The sequence below is a fragment of the Miniopterus schreibersii genome (genome assembly GCF_964146895.1).
Source record: "Miniopterus schreibersii genome assembly, chromosome: 8".
In the NCBI taxonomy this organism is placed as follows: Eukaryota; Metazoa; Chordata; class Mammalia; order Chiroptera; family Miniopteridae; genus Miniopterus; species Miniopterus schreibersii.
The window spans coordinates 41827311-41849567 of record NC_138109.1 but is presented as its reverse complement, the minus strand read 5'-3'; the positions used below and the strand labels follow the sequence as shown (position 1 = coordinate 41849567).

The window sequence follows — 22257 nt, the reverse complement described above, 5'->3', positions numbered from 1 at the left end:
TTAAAATAGTTTAAAAAGCCAGCTCTAGGAATTATTGCTTGCCCTGTAGTGAAGACCTTGCTCATAGATATGATCAGTGTATCATCATACCAACGCTTGGCTTTTTCAAGAAAAATTATTCAGCAGCGATATTCCTACTCCCTTAGAGTGAGAGAGAGCAGACAAGAGCCGATCCCTTTCATGTGTATCCATTTAATAAAGCAAAACTAAATACTGGTCTGCAAAAGCAACAGAGCTGTAAGAATTACTGTTTTAGCATCTCCTAGGAAGAGAAAACAATCTGGCTTTGGACTTTGGGACATTGATCCCAAATGAGTCATTTGGTGCATTATTTAAAATACTTTGAAGTAATGATGTATGAAAACACCAAACATTTGTTTTGCCAAAGGGGGGGGGAAGAAGAAATGAAAATGTTAATGAAATAATATACAACTGAACTGAGATGGAATTAACATTTGCATGATATACTCATTCAATGACATATTTTAAAAACATAAATAGCTTGTGATCTATCAGGCTGATTCACAAACTGAATGAATTAAAAATTGAACTATATTCAGAGAAATATAGTAATTCAGCTTTACTCTTTTTTGTCTAGGAACAGTTTACTCAGGAATTTTTTCAAAGGAACTTTGTTGATTGTTTTGTGCAGAAACAATTGATTTGGAAAACAAAGGAAAGCAAAAAAGAATCAGGAAATGCTCAATAGAGGGTAGAGTCCTGAAAAATCTATGCTAAATACTGCATTCCTCTTAGCTTTAACTAATACGTCTTTCACATAATTTCTAACAAGATTGTATAAAAATGCTGTCAGCATTTATCTATCATGATTCAATTTCTTAAAGCTGTTTAATAAAATATTACCAAAAATTGCACACTACAAAGAATTTGGACCATCTTCAACAGATGGCAGTCTGATGTGGTCATAGGTGCAGATCCTTCACTATAATGTACTAATGAAATTTAAATTCACTTGAAATGCCAGGAATTCCCCTTGAAGCTGAAACAAAAAACCAGAGCATATATTCATAGCATTGCTGGTTATATTACTTGCAGTTGTTGAAAAATATGTAAACTGGTGTTAAAAGAAAACTTTTCTAAATTTCTTCAAGGTATGTTTAGGAAAAAAAGTGTTTTCCTGATCCAATAACTTTCTTAAGCTTTGTTAAAACACTAACATTTATTATCAATGCCCAAGAAGTAGGGACTAAGGTATAGAATCATTTATTCTTAGACCACAATGAACATTTGCCAGTAGAACTGAACATGAATTGGAAAATACTGGAATGTAGTAGAAGCATCCTTTACTTATTTTCTTTTAGACATTAAGGAACACATAAAAATATATTTGCTTTTCACTGAAACATCTTTTCTTTTAAGGTTAAACAATGTATTTAGAACAGGCAATGTATTACCCTAAGGACAGAAAGAGGCAATCAGAAATACTATAAATCAAAGGAAAATAACCCTGGGAATTAAACCTAGAGAATAAATTATTATACCCATGGTGAATGTCAACCAGGAGATGCCTTTCTCTCATAGGAATACTCACTTAGGATATAAATCAGATATTAAACGTAAGGGACAGTCAAGAGGTCTGCCCATGGTCAATTCAAGAGATACTAAATTTTTACATTCCTTCAAGATATTTAGATTTCAATTAGACACTAAAAATGCAACTCTAGCCTACAGAAGACAGGCCATCAAAGCGATGACAAAAGAGAGAAGCTAGTGGGTTTTTCTTTTTAATGTTTGGAGAACTTAGTACTTTCTCATTTTTCCTCCATATATTTCATGCACCAAAAGTAATGTAATAGTATCCATGTTTAATTCATGAGTGACTGGATGTCATTTAAATGTTATTTGCCAAATTGGGAAAAAAAAAAGGGAGCAGGAAAATACAATATAGCTTCAAGAGAGAAGTGCACACAGTAAAAGGGGGTGCAGTGGGTCATCAGAACAGTCTGTTTATTTAGTGTAATATGAATTGATTTGTTCATATCAAGTTTAATTTGTCTCATTTCAAGGAAATATGTTTACTTGTAATATTAACTTTTAAAGTAAAATCTAGAGATCATCCTCATTTTGATATAAAAAGTATGCTTCCATTTTTTAAAAGCTGCTAATGAGAAAACCATGTTCAAAATGAGTACATTTGGACTGCATGGGATTTTGCTCACATGCATAATCTTTTGGGAAAAAGAAAGCTTAATAAAAAACAAACCCACAAACTCGTCTCCTCAGTAGATATCTGCACATTTTATGGTGTGATTCAACGTTCATTAATGGTCTATTTTGAAAAATTAAAAGGAAAAAATAGATTGGTGCAACTCTGTTGGAATGACACTAGTCTGTTTATAAAGAATCCAATCCAAAGGTCCACAAGACAAATGGGTCAACTTACAGGTTAGATGCCCGAGTTTCCCTTGCAAGGAGGGAGGCGTTTATTAGACTTTACGTTTGGGATAAACCACAGCTTGTAAACTCCCTACTGCTTCTTTTAATCTGTCAAGGCTTTGAGGGAAAGGACAGAAACATGAAGATGAGAGAACACATTTCAGGCCATTTTGAGACCGAGACAGCATAACAGGAGAGCTCTGAAGAAAAGATAGGGATTTTCTTAGGAAAATCATTGTTATCTTTCTCTTTTTTGAGATTAGAGGAGGTTAAATGGCTGAATGAAAAAATAAATTCACTAGAAAAAGGGTGTTCAACTTATAATGTAATGCTTAAAATCTGATTATGTCAGAACTCCAAAGGACCTGAGAGATCTACCAGGGCAGTGATTCTCAAATTTTAGATGCTTGTCATATATATTCCTAAACCCTACTTCTAGAGATTTGTTCATTCAATATAAATTTATTGATGCCTACTAACTTCTAGGCTCTGGGGATATAGTTGTGACTAACACAAAATCATTGCTCTTTTAAAATAAGTGATAATACAAGTGGTCCACATATCATACTTTGAGAAAATACTTTCCCCAACAGTTTTGCTACTAGAATTATACTGATTTTGATACTAATTTTTCATAGCACCTTTACCTTGGCATGCAAAGAATAAAATATGTATAGTAAAAATAAGAGTTTATATCCCAGAATGAATGAGCAAAAAAAGGCCAGGGGCTCCCTCTGCAGGCAAGATAACTGGGTTACTTCCAGTTGCTGTGTCTCTTTGGGCAAATTAACGAATCTGTCTAGGCCTCAATGTCAGCACTTGTAAAAACAGAAATTAAGAGAGTACCTATAGTTTTGGGGTTGACATAAGGGTTAATGAGCTAATATCTATAGTGACTGGTACATGGTGAGCGCTCAAGTAAATAGCAATTTTTACTGTATATCAGTTAACTGCTATGATTGTACAGTGTCCTTGTAACGCCCCCAAAGGTGGATCTGAGCCAAGTAGAATCATGGAGCTTCAGAGGTGGAAGGAGCTTCGTAGGTTGTTGCAACAGTGCCCTGGGGTGGGGCACCCAGACTTACACTGCTGGAGGAACTCCTTCATTGTTTCCACGTGCAATTCTAGCAGGAAAAAAGTGCTGCTGTTAAGAAAAGTTTGAACGCCACTGGCAATCCCAACCCGTCGTAAAGATGAGAAGCTGAGAGGGCAGTGATTTGTCTAAGGTCACAGAGCAGAAGTTAGTGTCAGTGCTAATGCAGTTACCAGGCACCTTTGAAAAGAAGAAATGAAAGTATATTTAATTATGGCCTCAAACGCTTTGTAGATGGAGATGGAATAAAAATATATAAAACATTTGTAGTTTGACGTTCTGGGCTGTTCTCTATTCACTGGACACCACTGGATTGCGGACATGCTTCCATTACAGGGACAGATTCCCAGATACCAGGCAGTGAATTCTCACTTTGGCCGCAGGTGTAGAGAAGAGCTTTAAAAATCATCAAAAATTTAATTCTTAGGAATTCTAAATTCCAATTATGATAAAATTCAGACTAATTTGCAATAAGGATTTATTTTAAAAATACCATGAAAATATGAAATTTCTTTGAAAAGCATGCTTTCCATTTGGCCACAGTGGAGGAGTAGCACTCATACTTTCCACCCTGTCAGAGCAGAGCTGCGGTAACCGTGACGCTCGGCACGCGGCGCTCTGGTTAACGGAGCCCTTTCTTCTTGTTTTAACCCACAGCGTTGGAAATCTTAATATGGACTAGCCCGTTTTGCTCTTTTAGGAACTGATAATGAACCTGACTTAATGTTTCTTTTATGACTGAGACTCCCGCATTGTCTAGGATCATTTTTTCTCACATGAATTCTTACTGTACAATACGATGGGGCAGGTGCAACAGGAGATGAGAAATGACAGGAGTAAAAGCAAAACACCCAAGTCTCCCTGATAACTGGATTATTTGACCTATTTTTTGAAAGGAGAAGGGATATATTCTCTATTGAGATTCTGGTTATTGAAGGTATAGTAAATCTGAAATCACCGACTTTCATTCTGTTTCACAAAGACCAATTAGGGATCACAGGATATCATCATAGTTTCAAAATTTTAGTTCCTGGAAACATTTGAATAATGTTAGGGACTATAGTGATCTATGTTTTAAATTACATGTTTACAATATCAACAAAATTATTTCTTGACAAAAAGTCCATGTGTTTAATTACTAATTCACTCCAGAACTATATAAAATAAAATATAAAGAGCAAGACATGAGAACAGTAATATTTACACATTTTAATATGCTTTGCGTTAATTTTCAATAAGTTTTTTTCATGAACTGATTACTTAAAAACACAATTTTATATTCATATGCTGGATAATTCTCCATTTTCTGCCTACTTTCCATTGGGTTTAGTGTTTGAAATTTCCCCATATTTCATATGATTTAAAAGTTTGCATTTTCTATTTTGGTTTCAAAATCAAATAGAGTATCTTTACTTAAAATGAGTATATTAATTATTTGTTTAAAAAACTTCAACACAAGACTTGAGGAACCAATTGAGAGTATTCTTCTAACATAAGACAGATCATTTTGAACATTCTCTGGGCAGCAAACACTGACTGAGAAGTACAAATACTAATTTAAAAAATTCCACTATAAACAACTGCCAGTCACATTCTCATTGTTAAGAGTAAGATTCTAAAATTTAAAGGGGCTAAAGATTCATTGTCAAATATGAGTAAATGCAAAGTAAAATTTAACAACTAATTATAAATAGAACAACTTATAATTACAGTTATTTAACAATATAACCTAGATTACGAATTTGCTTATGTTTAAAATAAGTTCTATGACTTGAAGGAAGACTCATGTTTTCAGATCGGAACGGAGGAAGGTTTTACAGCTGGGATCCCCAAAGAAGTGCTTCTCTCTTCTGAATTCCCACATCGTGAGGCCAAATCGAGTAACTGACACTTGTATTGTACCTTGCAACAACGAAACCATAACACACTTTTGATAACTCTCTTTTGGATTCCCCCAGAATGGCAAAGATTTATTGTTTCATACAATGAATCTTATCTAAAAGGAATTTATTACCCAATTATGTGGATAGAATTTCATTTTATAAAGCTTGTGTTTCTCCTTCCCAAATATTATAAATGATTTTGATTAAACAACTTCTAGACTTAAACAGGGGACTAACATTGTTTTCTGAGATTTTTAGTCTCAACATTTTGATTCCTGTGGGTAAAGAGGAAGACATGTGGGATCGTACTCCATGCTCGGTGGCAGAAACCCTCTGTTCAAAGCAGTTGTGCAAAAGTTGTGAACCAGTTTGACTATGGAAAGTCTTGAAGTTTTAAAATCACAATTTTGGTTTCAGTCTGACCGGATTATTCAACATTCTCTACATGTGCTAAGCTGTAGAGAGGGGAAAGTAGTTAAGATGTCAACATCTTCTTTACTCTTGATTTATAATTTCATATACTTAAACTTTAAATATGAATTGCTTTCCCTTTTTACACAAGTTATAAAAATAAGAGGCCCTGTTTACACAGTGTGCATTTTTATGAAATTTGCAGTTTGAAAAAAAAGCTTTTTAAAAAGTGGTAATTAATGCTTTTCTCTGAATATGCTGTAACCTTAGAATTTTTTTCTGAAATAGTTTCTGAATTTAACCCACTAAACATTTGAAGATAGAATTTTTATTTAGCAGTAGCATAAAACATACTAAGGACTGAAGAAAAGAAAGTTTTTTTCTGGTTCCACTTAATTTTCTTTGTATGTGGCACCCCCTTTGTGATAGCTATCAATATTATATTTAAACTTTATATATTGACAAAATTCAGTCTACCTCTGTAAGCACTGTGCCATTCAACAGTACTACTATTAAATTTACATACCACAGCTTAAATTACATCCATTTCAGGAATGGTAAAATGCTAAAACTCAAGTGTCTAACTGCCTTACTGGAATGAGTACAATTTACAAATACAATAATTACATTTTAAAACCATAACAATATTACACCTAGAAGTAAATACTGTAGGACTGGTCATCATGGTATCGTGTGAGGGAAATCACTGCTGGAAAGTCACGGGCATTTCCAGCACATTTATCCCAAGTGCAGATTTTGATTTGTTTTCATCAAACCAAAATCGAAATCTGTTTCTCATACAACAGTTCTCCATTATATAAATCCTCCGAATTCTTGCAGAAGATTTTATTAGTTATCGGCCAAGTATTTTCCTGCAAAACAAAATAACACATTGACAGGTTACCTACTATATAACATAATAATCAATAATGCGACTATTATATGGCTAACATTTCTACTCCTCTTGCCTTACCCCTAGGAGCCAAATACTGAATACTTGAGGGGTGGAATACTAATAACATAAGACACATCATATTTTTTACGTTTTCCATTTTGCAGACCAGCTAGTTGTCTTTTCACATTTCCATATATAAACATTTTTGCAGAAGTTTGGGTTTTGCCTAGAATAGGTTGGGAGATTTGTTCCTGGATATGAGAATCCATCTTATTATAGGAAGAGTGGCCATATAATTACTTTCCAACCTGGGTCATTTCTGAGAGTGAAAGGAGTATAATTAGGAATTATATCAGTACAGCAGGCATAAAAACCAGGACCTATCCCAACAAATCACTGACAAGTATAATCACCTTGTACTGGGGAAATCCCCTGCCAACAGTGATCTTGTGTGCCCAAAACCTGTCTCACGGTCACACTGGCTCATGGGCAACAAGGTCCCATCTCTGAAATCTCAGCTAAGCCTGACAAGTCTAAGACCTAGAAGCCCTACTGGAGAAGAAAAGTTTTCAGTAAGAGATACATTCAAAAGCAGATAACATTTACCTGGCTTGTCAGTATAACAAAAGTAGGATTTACTTCGTTAACCTCAGTGTACACATCTATGTAACGGGAATGACTGCTCAGCCCCACATAAGAAAAAGAGCCAGAGCCGTGGTCAGTGGCCGGGGCTCTCCTAATTCCTAATTTCCGGTCCACTGTCCTAGTTTTTCTTTATTCAACAATTGGTTTGCTTTCTAATTGGGATGGGAAAGGGGCTGGGAGCGCAGAAGAGTAGAAAAAAGATGAAGAAATCACAACCTGTTCCTTTGTAAGAGAGAGTTGCGAAGGTGTTACTTTTGCAAACGAAACTCCCAAGATACACACTTACCTGCAGCAAACCTTTTTTTGATGAGTGAAAACCGATAGCCTGCTCCAACAAGTTCAATGTCACAGCCAGAAAGGGTGCTTCCTTCGCTTGTAAACTGCACAACCAACGGGGAAGGTTTGCTCGGGCCTTCAGATAACTGAAATCTTGCCAGTAAAGAACCCACGCCTGTAAAGAGTATTATATATTACAAGATGATAGTCAACACAACATTCCGGATATAATTTTGGAAACTGTATACAAAATTAAGTATACAAAATCTAACTAATTAGAAAGCAGAATATGTTTCAATGACAAAATGGTGATGAGTAAGATGTATCACTAAATATTATGAGTGACTCTTTTTGCATGCAGATTCAAGTGTAGTGTCTATGGTGCTGCAAAATCTGGGGGCAGGCTACTTGGAAGGCAATGTATTCTCCAACCTATGATTGTTATCAGAGGAAAGTAAAACATATCCAAGCTCTCAGCGAGTGGGAGACCTGATACCGAGTGAAAACGTGCCTCATTAAAAGCTTTTCTTTGCTGAATGAGATCTGTTTGATGTGGGGTCTTGGGCAGAAAAGGGGAAGCAGAAGATTCATTGAAGAATTATTTGCTTTTATTGGTTGAAATATACCAAAACAAAGTGAAATATTTTGCTTGTTTTTAGTGCTAACGTGCATTTTGATTAATAGTTGCCTGATTGATACCTTCAAGTTACTTCAGCTTTAGATACTAAATAAAATAAGCCTGTAATCACATTACCTCCATTTTCTGACTTCTGAGAAATATCGGGAATTTTCCACAATATTCTTTGTTGTTCAGCATTCCTAAAAATAAAATAGGTAAAAGACTTTTACATATGCAATTTTTTTTAATGGCTGCCCTATTTTTTCCAGATAGTGTTAATTTAAAAAAAAAAGGATTTTGAGAATTTCAGATACAATTTAAGTATTATCTATCCATCCATCCAGCCATCCATCCATGTCTAAATTCTCTCCTTTCCTGTTTCTTATTGTAACCAGCCACAACACTGTCAGATAAATATTTAGAGGACAATGAAGTTAAATTTTTTAAACACATCTACTGAAAAAATAGATAGGAAGGGTTAATCAGTTAGTTCAGTTCATTTAAACTGGAGCTGTCATATGGCTGACATTCACTTTATGTTCTATTTTTTGCTTTTGAAAATCTTATGGAAAACCTAGAGTATTTTTTCTAGGACAGCAAGTCCTTTTTAGCGGCTACTATTGGTACTCGGTGTCTGTCCAGAAGCTACAAAACGAAACCCTACGTTTCTCAGACTCCCCTGTAGTTAGGGCCCTACGTGCAGATTAGGCTTCACCAGTCACACGCACTGCTTGCGATGTGGAGATGAGAAGGGGGAGAGGCCATTCTCCTGCTGCTTTCCTGGCTGTTTTCTGCTGCCAGCATCCTCACTGAGATGTGGGGATCCTCTACCACAGTGCTCCAGCCCACCCTCCAGTTCTGCGGGTGCCGAAAGGCAGGAAAGGCAGAGCCGGTAGGAGCTTTCTCATCCTTGAGTCAGAGTGACAGTGGGGGCTCTTGGATTCGGTGGCCCCCCTGGCAGCCTTCTAAGTTTCCTTGTTGCTATGGCAGAGGGTATGCAGCTCCTGGGAAGTATTCTGGGAAACATTCCTGGAGATCTAGCCTACAGCTTGTTTTTCTAGCACTTCAGCCATGTATGTGTGAGCATCTAAATCCCTGTGTTAAACCATTTTCTGCTTAAAATAGTTCCAGTGGTTTCTGTTTCCTTCCTGGAATCCTGACACACAGGCCGGCTGTGAGCTCCAGTGAGGAAGCACAAATGCTAAGAAGTCTGCGATCCCTCTGCCCAGAAGGAGCTCTTTGGGGAAGTGAAAGGGGGTTGGGGCTCCTTACCAGACTGCCGGGGGGAGCACGGCCTGGAGCTTGGTTACGCCTCCGTCTATGGGGACCAGGAACTGCACATTGTTGAGGGCCACGGCGGTTGTCATCGCGTCCGTATTGTATTTGTAATCTATGCGCAGGTCGGTGCTGGTGGGCTCACACCGCCAGTTCACTGCCAGGTTCAAAGGTGTGGACTGAATGCCCTGCGCGGACACCTTGCCGAAAAACAGGAAAGAGAATATTTAAGGCTTGGCCATTCATCTGAACCAGAAGCTAGGACTGTCTCTCATAGGAATGTTCTTAGATACCAAAACGTTATCACGTTGTTTGTGCTGTTCACAGACGAGCTCTCAGCAAAAATCACCATGAAGGGTGCCATGTGAGAGAGAAATTGTTACAGATGAAAACATAAAATCAATTACTAAAATCTCTATAGGACTTTAGAGTTTAGAATGTACTTTATGTCAGTTAAGGAGGTGGGAGCACACTGGTTAGGAGCCAAGGCCAAGGAGTTAGTTCTGGTTGTCAGTTATAAGCTGACTGATCTTAGACCAGTTACAAAACCTCTCTGAGTCTCAGTTATTTCCTCATCTGCCAATGGGAATGATAATAATAATATTTACCCATAGAGTTGTTGGGCAGATTGAAGGAGATATTTATGTGAAACATTCAGAAAAGTGCCTGGCCCATAGTAAGTGACTAGTGTTTTACTTCATGTTACTTACTAATATTCTCATCATATTTACCCTTCACAACAAACCAGTGAGTTAAGACAAAGCAGGTTATTGTTACTCCTTTGGGATTTGTCAGATTAAGGACTTTAACCCAGGTCCTCTGACTGGAAGTGCGGCATTCAGCTGTCTACTGTCCATTCAAGTGAGAATCAACTGTGAGTTTGACCAAGGAAAAGCCAGGTTTGAAGAATCAACAAAAATTTATTTTATCTAAAGCCGATGACATCAACTTGGGTTTTAGGTCAAAAACGAACAAACTTCACAATGCTGTTATTCCTTGATTGTTCGCCGGATGAACAGCTCTAGGAGATTCTCCTTTTCCAAGTACACCCCACTGCAGGGGCCCCTGCAGTTCTATCCATGGAGTATGAGCTTTGCTGACTTTGAAGAATATAAACAGCTCTCTATCGGCCTCACAATGTCTGCACATATGGACATCACAGCAAAGGGGCCTGAGGGCAGGCAGAGCTCCCAAGGCAGGAGTGGCTGCTGCAGAAACAGGCCCAGAAATGGGTTCTTTTATAAAATGACAGGCATGGCTTTTGAAGACAATTTTAGTTGGATGAACATTATGATGTTTTTTAAAACTTTAAACATTTTTAACAGTACAATCTTCTGCAAATGAACTTTTATTTAGAAATCTATTATTTAAAATAGATCATAAGCAGAACCACTTCCTGCTGTTTCTGCCTCTATCCTCAGCAGGAGTTCGCAACTTGATAGCAGTGGCTCTACTCAGCGAGGTGCTTGTGGCTATGTGAGGGTGTGCTTTAGATTGTCCCTATTACTGGGGGATGCTACTGGTGACCAGAAACTAAACATGCTGCAATTTGAGGGCAATCCCACAAAAAACGCTAGTTGTGCCTCCCACCTAGTTCCTTGCGTAGTTGAAAACAACACAACTCAACAAAAGATTCCTCAGCGCCCACTTTAACACTACAGGCCTGGGGCCACTTATATTTTCCAAAGTACTTTGAAATATATTAGCCTACTGGCTCCTCACAACAACCTATAAAATATCTAGGTGGGAATCATTATTATCTTTAAGTAGAGATGAGGAAACTGAGGTTCAGGGAGATGAACCCAAGTCAGTGGCCAGTAGGAAGCTGACTTAATTCCAGAACTCAGTCTCTTGCCGACACTAACATTTACACACCAAGCTCATATCGCAATAGGTGAATTCTGTCTATTTTCTAGGTTCATTTAATGACAAATATTGAGACTAAAAAATATCTCACGGGATTTAAAATTAAAAAAAATTTTAACCTGAATTGAAAATGCAGGTGCAGGATTTGTAATGAAAGTTCATGAAAGAAAACCACCACAGTTTTAGTCCTACCCCTTCGGGCCTAAGGACCATGCACATGCCCCGGAATTCAACTTCTTATTCAGGGAAAAATGACACTGGAGCTCCTTTTTCTTAACCGCTTTTCATTTCTCTCAGAAGCTTAAAGTAATCACTAAATGTGTATAAATGTTTTGGGGGAAAAAACCCAGTTAAAAAAATGCATTTTACATTATCTTTTAATTATAACAGTGATAAATTTCTGTCATATGTGTTTGTTTAGTAGTATTGATAATAAGCTTAGATAATCCTATTCTTACAGGAAAAACATTATATTCATTTGCATTTTTGTAAAATGTACCATCATAAAGATACTTCCCTTTCAATGGTTTCCTTACCATATAAACAAGTGTTTTTCAACCTGTAGGGTGTACTATAGTCACTTGGAGAACTTGTAATAAATACAGATATCTGGGTCATACCCTGAACCACTTAAGTCAAAATCTCTGGGTGGGAGTTTCAGGGCCCAGCAGATGTCCGTGTATCTGTCTGTGTCTGTGTCTATATCTATATGTCTATTTCTGTATCTACCTATAAATAGATTTTAATATAGATATCTATCTATATCTATACATAATTAGCACAAATTTAGAACCAGCATTTATTTAGAAGTTCTCTGGTGATTATAAAGTCATGTTTAAGATGCACTGATGTCTATTAAAGTATAACTTAAAAATATATATTTTTTCCTCATCTTAAGAAAAATAATTTGAACATATTTAATCACAAAAATTACAATGCATTAAAAATAACCTAGGTGATCAAGTGGCTGGGAATCAACAGGATGCTGAGGCTTTACAGAATCCTGGTTTGAAAAAGGCCTATTTACTGTCAGTAATACTTTGGGAAAAGGCCTATTTACTGTCAGTAATACTTCCTGGCCACAGAAAGAAAGTTCTCTTAAACTATATCGTGTTGGGCCAACCAGTCTTTTAACATTAAATTATTTCTTACTGTAAGTTTCACTAGAATTTATTTCATAGGACTACCACATTAGAAAAACACCAGATTACTTACATTTAATAATTTAAAATAAGACGTCTTAATATAGTAATGTTTTTAACAAAATTACAATGAAAAGTTTATCAATATTTATCATCTTAAACTGATGTAATTTTCTGCAACTTCATTTTGTGGCATGTTTTTCTACTTTTTAAATAAAATATTTTACTTGTAAATTTAAACTAAGAATATATATGAATATTCTTGTCACTAAGCCTGCAAGTAGTCTTTTAACATTTCTATTTTTTATAAATTATAGCTTTTAAATAATATTAAAAGAATTGTTACTTTATTTACTTTTATTTAATGTTAGGTATGTAAGAATACACATTTGTAATGTGAAAGCGACACCCTGACCACATAGATAGGCTTACCTGATATTTAAGCATGTCCACATTATAATATGTAGCCTGGGGTTTTTGTTCAGATACTTTCTTTAGGTGAGTCATCAAATTTGGCATGTTTACCCAGAATTCCTTGGTATTGGCATCATTTTGGGTATTATCACTATTCAATTGGGAAGAAAAAAATCATTGAGTATCATCTTGTGACAAATATAAATGACACAAAAAAGAATCTTAGCAAATTGTTGTCTGATTTCTACATTCGTCTTTGACAATTTATAGAGAATTGCATTATTAACAGTAGTATGGTTTCGATTCAATTTCAGTTCTGAACGGTATTAAGTTAATAGATTAATACCCATAGGGAGGCATTATTGTATTGCTATAAATCTCAGTGAGTACCCAGTAGTATTAACCAATCATGATGATAATTGGTTGCTTTAAAGAATGAATTATTTATTAACCCAAACTTAATAGTGCTTTCTAACATCACCACAGTTTCCTCTGACTTAGTCAGTTAATGCAATCAGAGAGCTGAGTACATTGATTTTCTTTTGAATTGACTTGAACAGTAGTTTCTCAGAATTACTGAGTTCAATACTTGGCCAAATGTCTTTGTGTCCAACTGAGGAGAAAAGGGTAATACAAAAATTGCCACGCTGCCTTTTTAGCATTCACAATTTTTCACTGAAGAGCACCTAAATCATAAAAAAGTCACTTCTCTTACAAGATGACCTTGGAATTTAAATGATAATTACCATGGTAGTTACAATGGACAGCACAGTCTTGATGAACTAAGGAGTTTTGCATTCTTATGAGAAGCATTAGCTTTGCTCAGAGGCCTGTCCATAGGTGATTCACCCAATGTATCTTGAAAATGCTCATTTCAATGACAAAATAAGGTCACATAAGAGTGTGAAAAGCATCTGCTCACTTCCCCAATAACGAGGAAACTGAGAATCCAAGTGATTCAATAACTGGACACACAGCTCAAGTTTAATGACATTTCACTTTCAGAATATCCTACATCATACAGTAACAGTAGCTATAATTTTTTGAGCACCTATTATGTGCTAGGCTCTCTGATAGGTACCTTAGAAACATTTCATTAAAATCTACCTGCAAAGGAAAAATTATCTTCCTGTTTAAAGATGAGCAAATGTTATAAAAAGAGAAAATTAGAGGGTAAGAAGACAGAAGGGTAGTAGCGATAATGTGATAAAGGCAGGTAAAAAGTAAGTTGTTATAATTCAGCCTCCAGAAGTCTAACAAGTCAGAAGAGCTCGGTCAAAAAAACATCAGGGCGTTAAAACTGCTACTGTTCTGTTGAGAGGGAGTAGTTGTAGGGTCCAAGTCTCAGCAGGACCCACGTGGTTCTGCTGGGCCCTGGACTAGCTTGTTGAGGACACAGCGTACAGAAATGAAAGGAAAAGAATCCTGGCCCCGAGACTTTGCCTCTAATCAAGCTGAGCTAAAGATGCTGACATGGGCTGCCTACACTTTTATTATCAAAAAGCATCCAAGTTACCCAGAGCTGCCAGAGTTGTATCTACACAAGGAGGCAGGGGATAAGAGTAATAGAGAGTCAGTGAGATTAAGTAAGTTGCTTAAGTTTGAACAGCTAATAGGCAACAGTCGGGATTCCAGCCCAGGCCAGCGTTACTATAGATCACACTCTCACACTAACCACAAGAGATTCGCAGTTCATCTACAGCAATGTCACTGAATTATGTTTCACAGAAAAGATTTCCATGCTCATGTGAAGAGCAACTCACAGTTCAAATATCATTTGATTTTAAAGATGCTAACACAACAATTTTTATTCCTTTTATTGGGTTCATTTTCCACCCCCTTTATCCATTGTCTACTGATGGAAGTAAAACAGACAATAAATAAATAGTCACTAATACGGATTTTATTACTCTAACAGCCACTATCTCTTCAGCCACTTGAGATAGTGGGCCATTCAAATAGAGATGTGCACGATACACAATCAACTACAAAAAACTTGGCAAGCTGGTACGTTCTGAGTTTGAATCTACACACATATCTGAGTAGCGGTAACTGCTCTACAGTGTTACTCCCTTGCTTAGGTTTTTCCCTCCCTCATCTAAGTGTGAAGTGCTAAGCTACGCACATCTCTAAAAAAATTGTGCAAAATAATATTTACCAGCAGAGAAGTTGGGGATTTGGCAGGACGTGTTCTAACCTGCTGAAATTTATCACCCGAAAAGTTAGGGCAGCTGGCGATGGGTTGTTGGCAAAGTGTCTGGTGATGCCAGCAGGGAAGGACAACACCATTTCTCCAGTAATCTTCACGATGCATCTGGCATATCAAAACACACGAGAGGAAAGAGAGAGGAAGCCCAGGTCAGTATGCTGTGAATCAAAACAGCTGTGAAAAAAATCAGATTTATGCAACAATATTACACAGAAGAGATGAAAAGTAAGCTCTTGCAATTCCACTCTCAACTATAAATAATTTCTAAGACTCAATGGTTTTTTTTTAACAGTTATCCAAAAATAATGGTTATTTTGTTGAATATCTTTTTAAACTGTAAGAAGAAAAGGGCAGCTTTTCTTTTTTGTTAGAGAAGTCTAGATGTTTCCTCCACAAATGTTCTGGTGGTTCTCTTTCTTTGATTTCTGAATATTTGGCAACATATTTGAAGATATTAAATTGCACAGTGTTATCACACATTCACTGGGACTTATTTTAATTCTCTGAGTGACATGATTGATGCCTTGAGCATTTTCTTTTATGTTCCCCTGAGGTAAACTTAAGCTTCCAACTTAACAAATCTGCATTTCATTAGCCTGTCTATTTGGTTGAAATTGTAACATCATTTTTTAACAGATAAGTTAACTCAATAGAATGATAATTTGGAAGAATAATTCTTTTTTTTAAAGGCCTTTATTGAGGTATAATTGACATATAATAAATGAGATATTTATAGTGTAAAATTCCAATTAAAAAAATAGGTCTTTATTGATTTCAGAGAGGAAGGGAGAGGGAGAGAGACAGAAACATTAATGAGAGTCATTGACTGGCTGCCTCCTGCACACCCCCTATTGGGCATTGAGCCCTGACATGTGCCCTGACAGGGAATGGAACAGAGATCTCCTGGATCATAGGTTGATGCTCCACCACTGAGCCACACTGGTCAGGCAAAAATTTCAATTTTTGACATAGTATATACCTGTGAGACCCTCACACATTCAAGAGAGTGAACATACCCAGCATCCCTAAATATTTCATGAGTCTTTGTATCCCTCTTTCCTGCCCTCCATCCTTCCACTCCTCATCCTTAGGCAGTTGCTAATATGCTTTCCAACATTATACATTAGTTTACACTTTCTAGAATTTTATATAAACTGAATAAGAGAGTATGTGATTTTTTGGGGTCTGGCTTCTTTCACTCAGCATAATTATTTTGAGTGTCATTCATGTAGTGTGATCATCAGTAGTTCATGACTTTTTATTGCTGGGTAGCATATGGATATACCATGGGGTTAAAAAAAATCCGTTCACCTTTGGACAGTTGAATTCGTTCCAATTTTGGCCTATTACAAGTAAACCTGTGATGAATATGTGTGTACAAGTTGTTGTATGGACATCTGCTCTCATTTCTCTTGGATACATATACAAGGGTGGAATCAATGGATCACATGGCAGATATATTTAACTTATTAAGAAACTGCCAAACTGTTTCTAAAGTAGAAAATACAGCTGTGTGTGAGTTTCAGTTCTTATACATGCTCACCAACACTTGCTAGGGTCTCTCTTTAATTTTTGCCATTCTAACAGGTAATCAGTGGTATCTCACTGTTTTAATTTTATTTCCCTAATGGCCAATGATCTTAAGCATCTTTTCATGTGCTTATTTGACATCAATTAACTACTTTGGTGAAATGCCTGCTCAAATTTTCTGCCAAGTTTTAAATTTGAGTTTCCTGTTCTTTTATTGAATTTTGAGAATTCATTATACATTATCGATACAAATCATTTGTCAGATATAAGCTTTGCAAAGATTTGTTTTTCCCAGTTTGTGGCTTTTTTTCTCTTAAGAGTACCTTTGAGGAGAAGTTTTAATTCACCAATTTATTTTTTTTGGGTTGTACCTAATCAATTTTTTCTTTTGGGGTCCTCTCTGTCAAATCCAAGGTCACAGAAAATTCACCTATATTTTCTTCTAGAAGATTTTGTTTTTATTTTTAGCTTTATGATCCTATTTTTCAGTCAATTTTTTGTAAAAAAGTGTGAGGTATGGATCCAAGTTCTTTTTTTTTTTTTTTTTCCCAGAGAGGAAGGGAGAGGGAGAGAGAAACATCAATGATGAGAGAGTCAGTGATTGGCTGCTTCCTGCACACCCCCAACTGGGGATGGAGCCTGCAACCCAGGCATGTGCCCTGACCAGAATCGAACTGTGATCTCCTGGTTCAGGGGTCGATGCTCAACCACTGAGCCACGTGGCCAGTTGATCCCGGTTCATTTTTAGTGTGTGGATATGGACATCTAATTGTTCTAGCACCATCTGTTCAGAAAAGACAGTTCTTCACTGAATTTCTCGTTGGCAATTTTGTTGAATTTCAGTTGTCCATATGTGTGTGGACTTATTTCTGGATTCTCTATTCTGTTCCATTGATCTAGTTTATCTGTCTCTGCACTAATACTACACTGTCTTTATTACTGTGGCTTTATAGTAGAAGTCAAGTAGTGTTAGTCCACCAACTTTGTTCTTTTTCATGGTTGTTTTGGCTATTGTAGGTCCTTTGCATTTCCATGTGAAATTTAGAATTATTGTGTCAATTTCTACATAAAATCAATGTAGCTTCAATTCACCTTTTACTGCCTGCTCTGAGAAAATTAATAATGGGCCCTTCGTATACTTTTTCTCTGGCAACAGGAACCATCTAAGCTGTGTCATTAGAGGGCGCTGGAAAGACACTGCAGGAAGAGGGGGTTTCCTTCTGGGTTCCAGTATACAAGGCTTATCTAGTGCCAGGCTCCAGCAGTGCCTGTGGCACCCCCAATGCACGGGTATTACAGCCCATGTGGCTTTGCTAGTGCCCTACCGTAGCACAGTAGCTTCCCTAGCATCTGACTCCTGTAGCGCATGTAGCTGGGCTGCCCCGTACCCAGATCCTGCAACGAAAGTGGGTTTTTCAGCTCCACGCTCCCGCCACTTATGCACCTTCTCCACAGCCAGCACCTGCAGTGCATGGTGCCAGCAGGACCTGCTGGCCACTGCTTCCTCGGGCACCCCCCTCAGTCAGTTCTGAGGTGCAGTGTGCCTCAGTGAGACACTTCCCCGTGCACAGCTGGGAATCTGCTGGCTCTCCCTACGGGATGGCCTGGAAACGCTGAGAAGTAAGCTGGGGCAATCACCTCTCCAGGGTCACAGTCCTTTGCAAATCATGGCTTCATATACCGTGTGCTTTCCAAGTGTTTTCAGGTGGAGGGGTAAATAAGTCCCTGTTACCCAACCTTGGCCAGATGCAGAAATCTCAAAAGGATTATTTTTCTCTGGGAAAGAGTCAATATTTAAAATGAGTGAACTTTTTTTATCACTTCCCCATACATCTGGACAACTGACCCTTGTAGCAGTTCTACAATTTTAAGTTCAGGAGTGTACTTTCTAGGGAAATTGAGGTCAACAAATGAAAATATTGCTGCTATTTATTTATTTTTGGCCAGTTTTTCCTTACTTGGTAAGGATAGAATGAAACTTGTCCTATTACTTATCTGGGTGTTATGGGAAGTTTTTTCCACATTTTTATTCCAATGCATCATTGTTTGAGTTTGTATGTAGGTGTTTCCCATCCAGGAAAGATGAGGGCAATAAAAGACATGATCTGGACATTTACTTTCTTGAAATAATACATTTTTTCACTGTTGACAGAGTTGAGTTAGGATGTTCTGTTACTTGCAACCAAAACTAACTCAGAGGCAACTCAGAGATGTCTGGATAGTAAGATTTTAGATTACTGAACCTTTTGGTACATTTTTAATAAAGCAGTGAATTAATATTTCCTGATTAAATTTTCTCTTCCATTCTAGGTATGCCACTTGCTCATGTTAGCTGGACTTCGCTTGGTTTTGGGACAAGGAATTAAGTAAGTAGTTGTACTTAGGGTTCCTTCCACTGAGCAAGACAGAGTTTGGAGAACAAAGGGGACCAAGTCCCCAGGCTTACTTGCTTGGATCTGCTCCTTTGAAGTAGGCGTTGACTGTTTCTGTAAACGCTGCTGCAACAGGGAGGGTGTCCTGTGCCCCCATGGTTAGGGGGCTGGGTCCCCTGGAGGAACCTGCATAAAATGAAAAGCTTTCATTAATATGGGCATAAAAGACATTTTAGCATATGTGGAACTATATTAAAGAATTAAAGAATGAAATCTACTGGAAAAAAAAGTAATGTGGTAAGAACCATAACTCTGTATGTTCAACATAGAGCTCAAGTATTTAAAAAGAAATATTTGGCTGGGTTACATACAAACACACTTGAAATTAATTCAGTTATGTATTTTACTACAGAAAAAAATCCAAGCAGAATAATAAAGTCCTAGGGGTTTTCAATGTTTTGTATAAAGCACAAGGCAGTATTTGCATGACAGTTTGTACAGCAGGTCGTCGATAAAGAAAATTATTAGCTTCCTATTTGAGCACTCACCCTATATAACTGCATATAAAACTTTTGGCATTTCTTCATGTTAAAGAGACAAACAGCCACGGAGTACTATGTTACACTTTGTCTTTTCCTGAATTATTTCCATTTCGAAAATTCTGGATTATTTCCCAATTATCCTCAGATCAAGTAGGCTCAAGCTTACATGTCCAAAAAATGCACAACCAAAATGCACATCTTGACTGGGCACAAACACATGAATGCATCAATTCACACTATTAAAAGGAACAGCAGTGCTCATATTTATTGAACACCTGCTACATACCAGGCGCTGCACTGGAATACAAGAATATCATTCAATCCCACATCAGTTTATCCTCTGGGATAAGCATCATTATTCCTATTTTACAGAAAACTGAAGCTCAAAGAGGTAAGTGACTTGCCAAAGACAATAAAGTTAGCTAAGTGGTAAAACTAAAATTCAAACATAGATTTGCTACCCTATAAAGCTCATGTTTTTCTTATGTCATAGTTTGTTAAAATGAAACATTTTCTTGTATGGTTTTGATATAACTTGAAGTTTTCAAAAAGAGCAAGGTTTGGGATTGTTAGCTTTGCTATTAATCTCTAGGCATGGTACTGAACAGTAAAGTTTTGGTAATTACAAAGTATTTGTAATTATGACCCACGCTACTGCTTCTGTTCCTATCAAACAAAACCATTTACTCCCCCCCACAGACTATATGCCATGCTCTTTTCTTATATCTTCAGTAACTCAGTCACTTCTGTCCTATTCTCTGGTTATAAAAAACTCTACCCTTTGTACCTCTCTCTCAATCAAGTTTTCCTTGATAACCCTAGTTCAAGCCAGTCTCTTCTTTCTCCACCTTCCCTTGGCTTTTAATCTCTAGTACACGGTAGCGGATCATAATAAACACTTGCTTACTCTCTGTTACGTATCAGGTACTGTGATGCCGGGGATTCAAAGATAAATTAAAGATAAAAAATCCTTGTCCTCAAGGAGCTACAGTTCAGTAGGCTCCTATCATCAGCATTAACATCATCAACATGCACGGCCCGCATCGCCTCCATCGCCATTACTTGCTGCGTATTTCCTGTGTGTTTTACGTATATTCCCTACGTAAACATATGAAAGCAGCATTACCTTCATTTTCTGGTTGACACAGCCAAGGCTCGGGGCTTGCACAGCCTGTCCAGTCTTGCATAGCTGGCACACAGAACATTTAAGACTGGTATTCAGATACGTGTAAGTTCAAAGTTTAGGTCCTGAGGGCTCTGTTATTTTGCCCCTCAGTAGGGAATTATGGCACCATTTGAGGGCAAGTAAACAATTAAAGTATCAACGGTGATTCTGAAGATGGAATATTCATGCCTAAGTCTGCCTGTAAGACTGTAAACATTTAGTAAGAAGAAACTATGACATTAGCTTTTCTTGTGACACCTCTGTATTCCATAAAAAGGAGCTAGAATTATATTGACATTTTATTAAATAAATTGTCCACCGTTGGATCTCAGAAAGGTCAGGTTTATGCACATCTATAAACAATGAAGGCACACTAACCAGGGGCCATTATTTTGTAATAGTGTTGCTCAGTTTTATTTGTTCACTCATTAGTTCAAATATTTATTGAATGAATACTAGGTTACTCTCCTGAAGTAGAATGGGTTCCCTAACTGTTGGTTAAAACTTGGCAAGGGGGCTGGATTCTCACCATTGTATCAGGATCACAGCCACCATATGGTTGAAACTTCGAGTTTTGTGAAGAGGCAGTTCTTCAATCAAATTATTAGAGCAATTTGATAAATGCTTTAAGAGTGGCATGAAGAGAGCTCTATGAAAGTACTTCATGCTTGGATAGGCCAGGGAAGGCTTCACTGAGGTGCTAAGGTAGCTGAGGTTTGAGGGTGACCGGGATCTCAGGATGGGGAGGAAATGGTCCAGCATGTCCCATCTGTCCAGGTGGACCATGTGTTGGCTCAGTTCACGATATTTTGATAGACCATAGGAAGTGTGACATTATTATTTTTGTGTTTTTGTGCATGTGTATATATGAATGTGTTGGGTATTGAAGGCTGACACATCGAAGGAGATGAGGCTTGGGAGTTAGGAATTAGGTCATGCAGAGGTTTGTATATATCTAGGAAAATTTGTCTTTATTTTGTGACTTGTAGGCATTAAAATCACAGTTACTTTTTTGATAATCTAATACAAATCTATGGATGCTTTTCAGAGCAGAATGCACACACACACATACACACAGCATTTATATAAGCTGAAGCAACATTTATATAATCTGAAACAGAATTATAAAATTCTTAAAGTCCTTGGGAGTCATGAAACTAAAGTTAAGAACACCCTCTACAGAAGATGGGAGGGCTTTGAAGTATTTAAAATAGGGCAGTTATAAGAGGGATTGAGTTTAAAACACTCTAGCTATAGTGTGGTGGATAATTTAGTGAGGGAGATATAATGTAGGTGAGGTGATCTTTTAGAAAGAAAATAATAAAAATTGGTGAGAAATGCCAATGTGAATAAAAAGAATGTCATGCATAATATTTTTCAGTTCTGCAAAGCATTCAATAGTCTTCCATTCTTGTGAATAAAATAGTGAAATTGGGTAGGTAATAGTTCTATCAAGTGACTTGAGAATTAGATGAATCACAATATCCAATGAGCATAAGTCAGTGGTTTTATGTCCATTGGGA

General features: G+C 37.1%; 1 protein-coding gene across 2 annotated transcripts in view; it reads right to left on the bottom strand.

Moving 5' to 3' along the window:
* Positions 1 to 3953: 3953 nt before the first annotated feature.
* SGIP1 (SH3GL interacting endocytic adaptor 1) overlaps positions 3954 to 22257 on the bottom strand; it is a 169307-nt gene continuing 151003 nt past the window's right edge. For both annotated transcript variants that reach the window (XM_081145951.1, XM_081145952.1), the window contains 7 exons: positions 19102 to 19213; positions 15075 to 15230; positions 12935 to 13067; positions 9492 to 9694; positions 8355 to 8419; positions 7611 to 7775; positions 3954 to 6656 (listed from right to left, as the gene is read on the bottom strand). In XM_081145951.1, the coding sequence (XP_081002077.1) occupies positions 6634 to 6656; positions 7611 to 7775; positions 8355 to 8419; positions 9492 to 9694; positions 12935 to 13067; positions 15075 to 15230; positions 19102 to 19213 (857 nt within the window). In that variant the 3' untranslated portion in view covers positions 3954 to 6633. The remainder of the gene's footprint in view (positions 6657 to 7610; positions 7776 to 8354; positions 8420 to 9491; positions 9695 to 12934; positions 13068 to 15074; positions 15231 to 19101; positions 19214 to 22257) is intronic.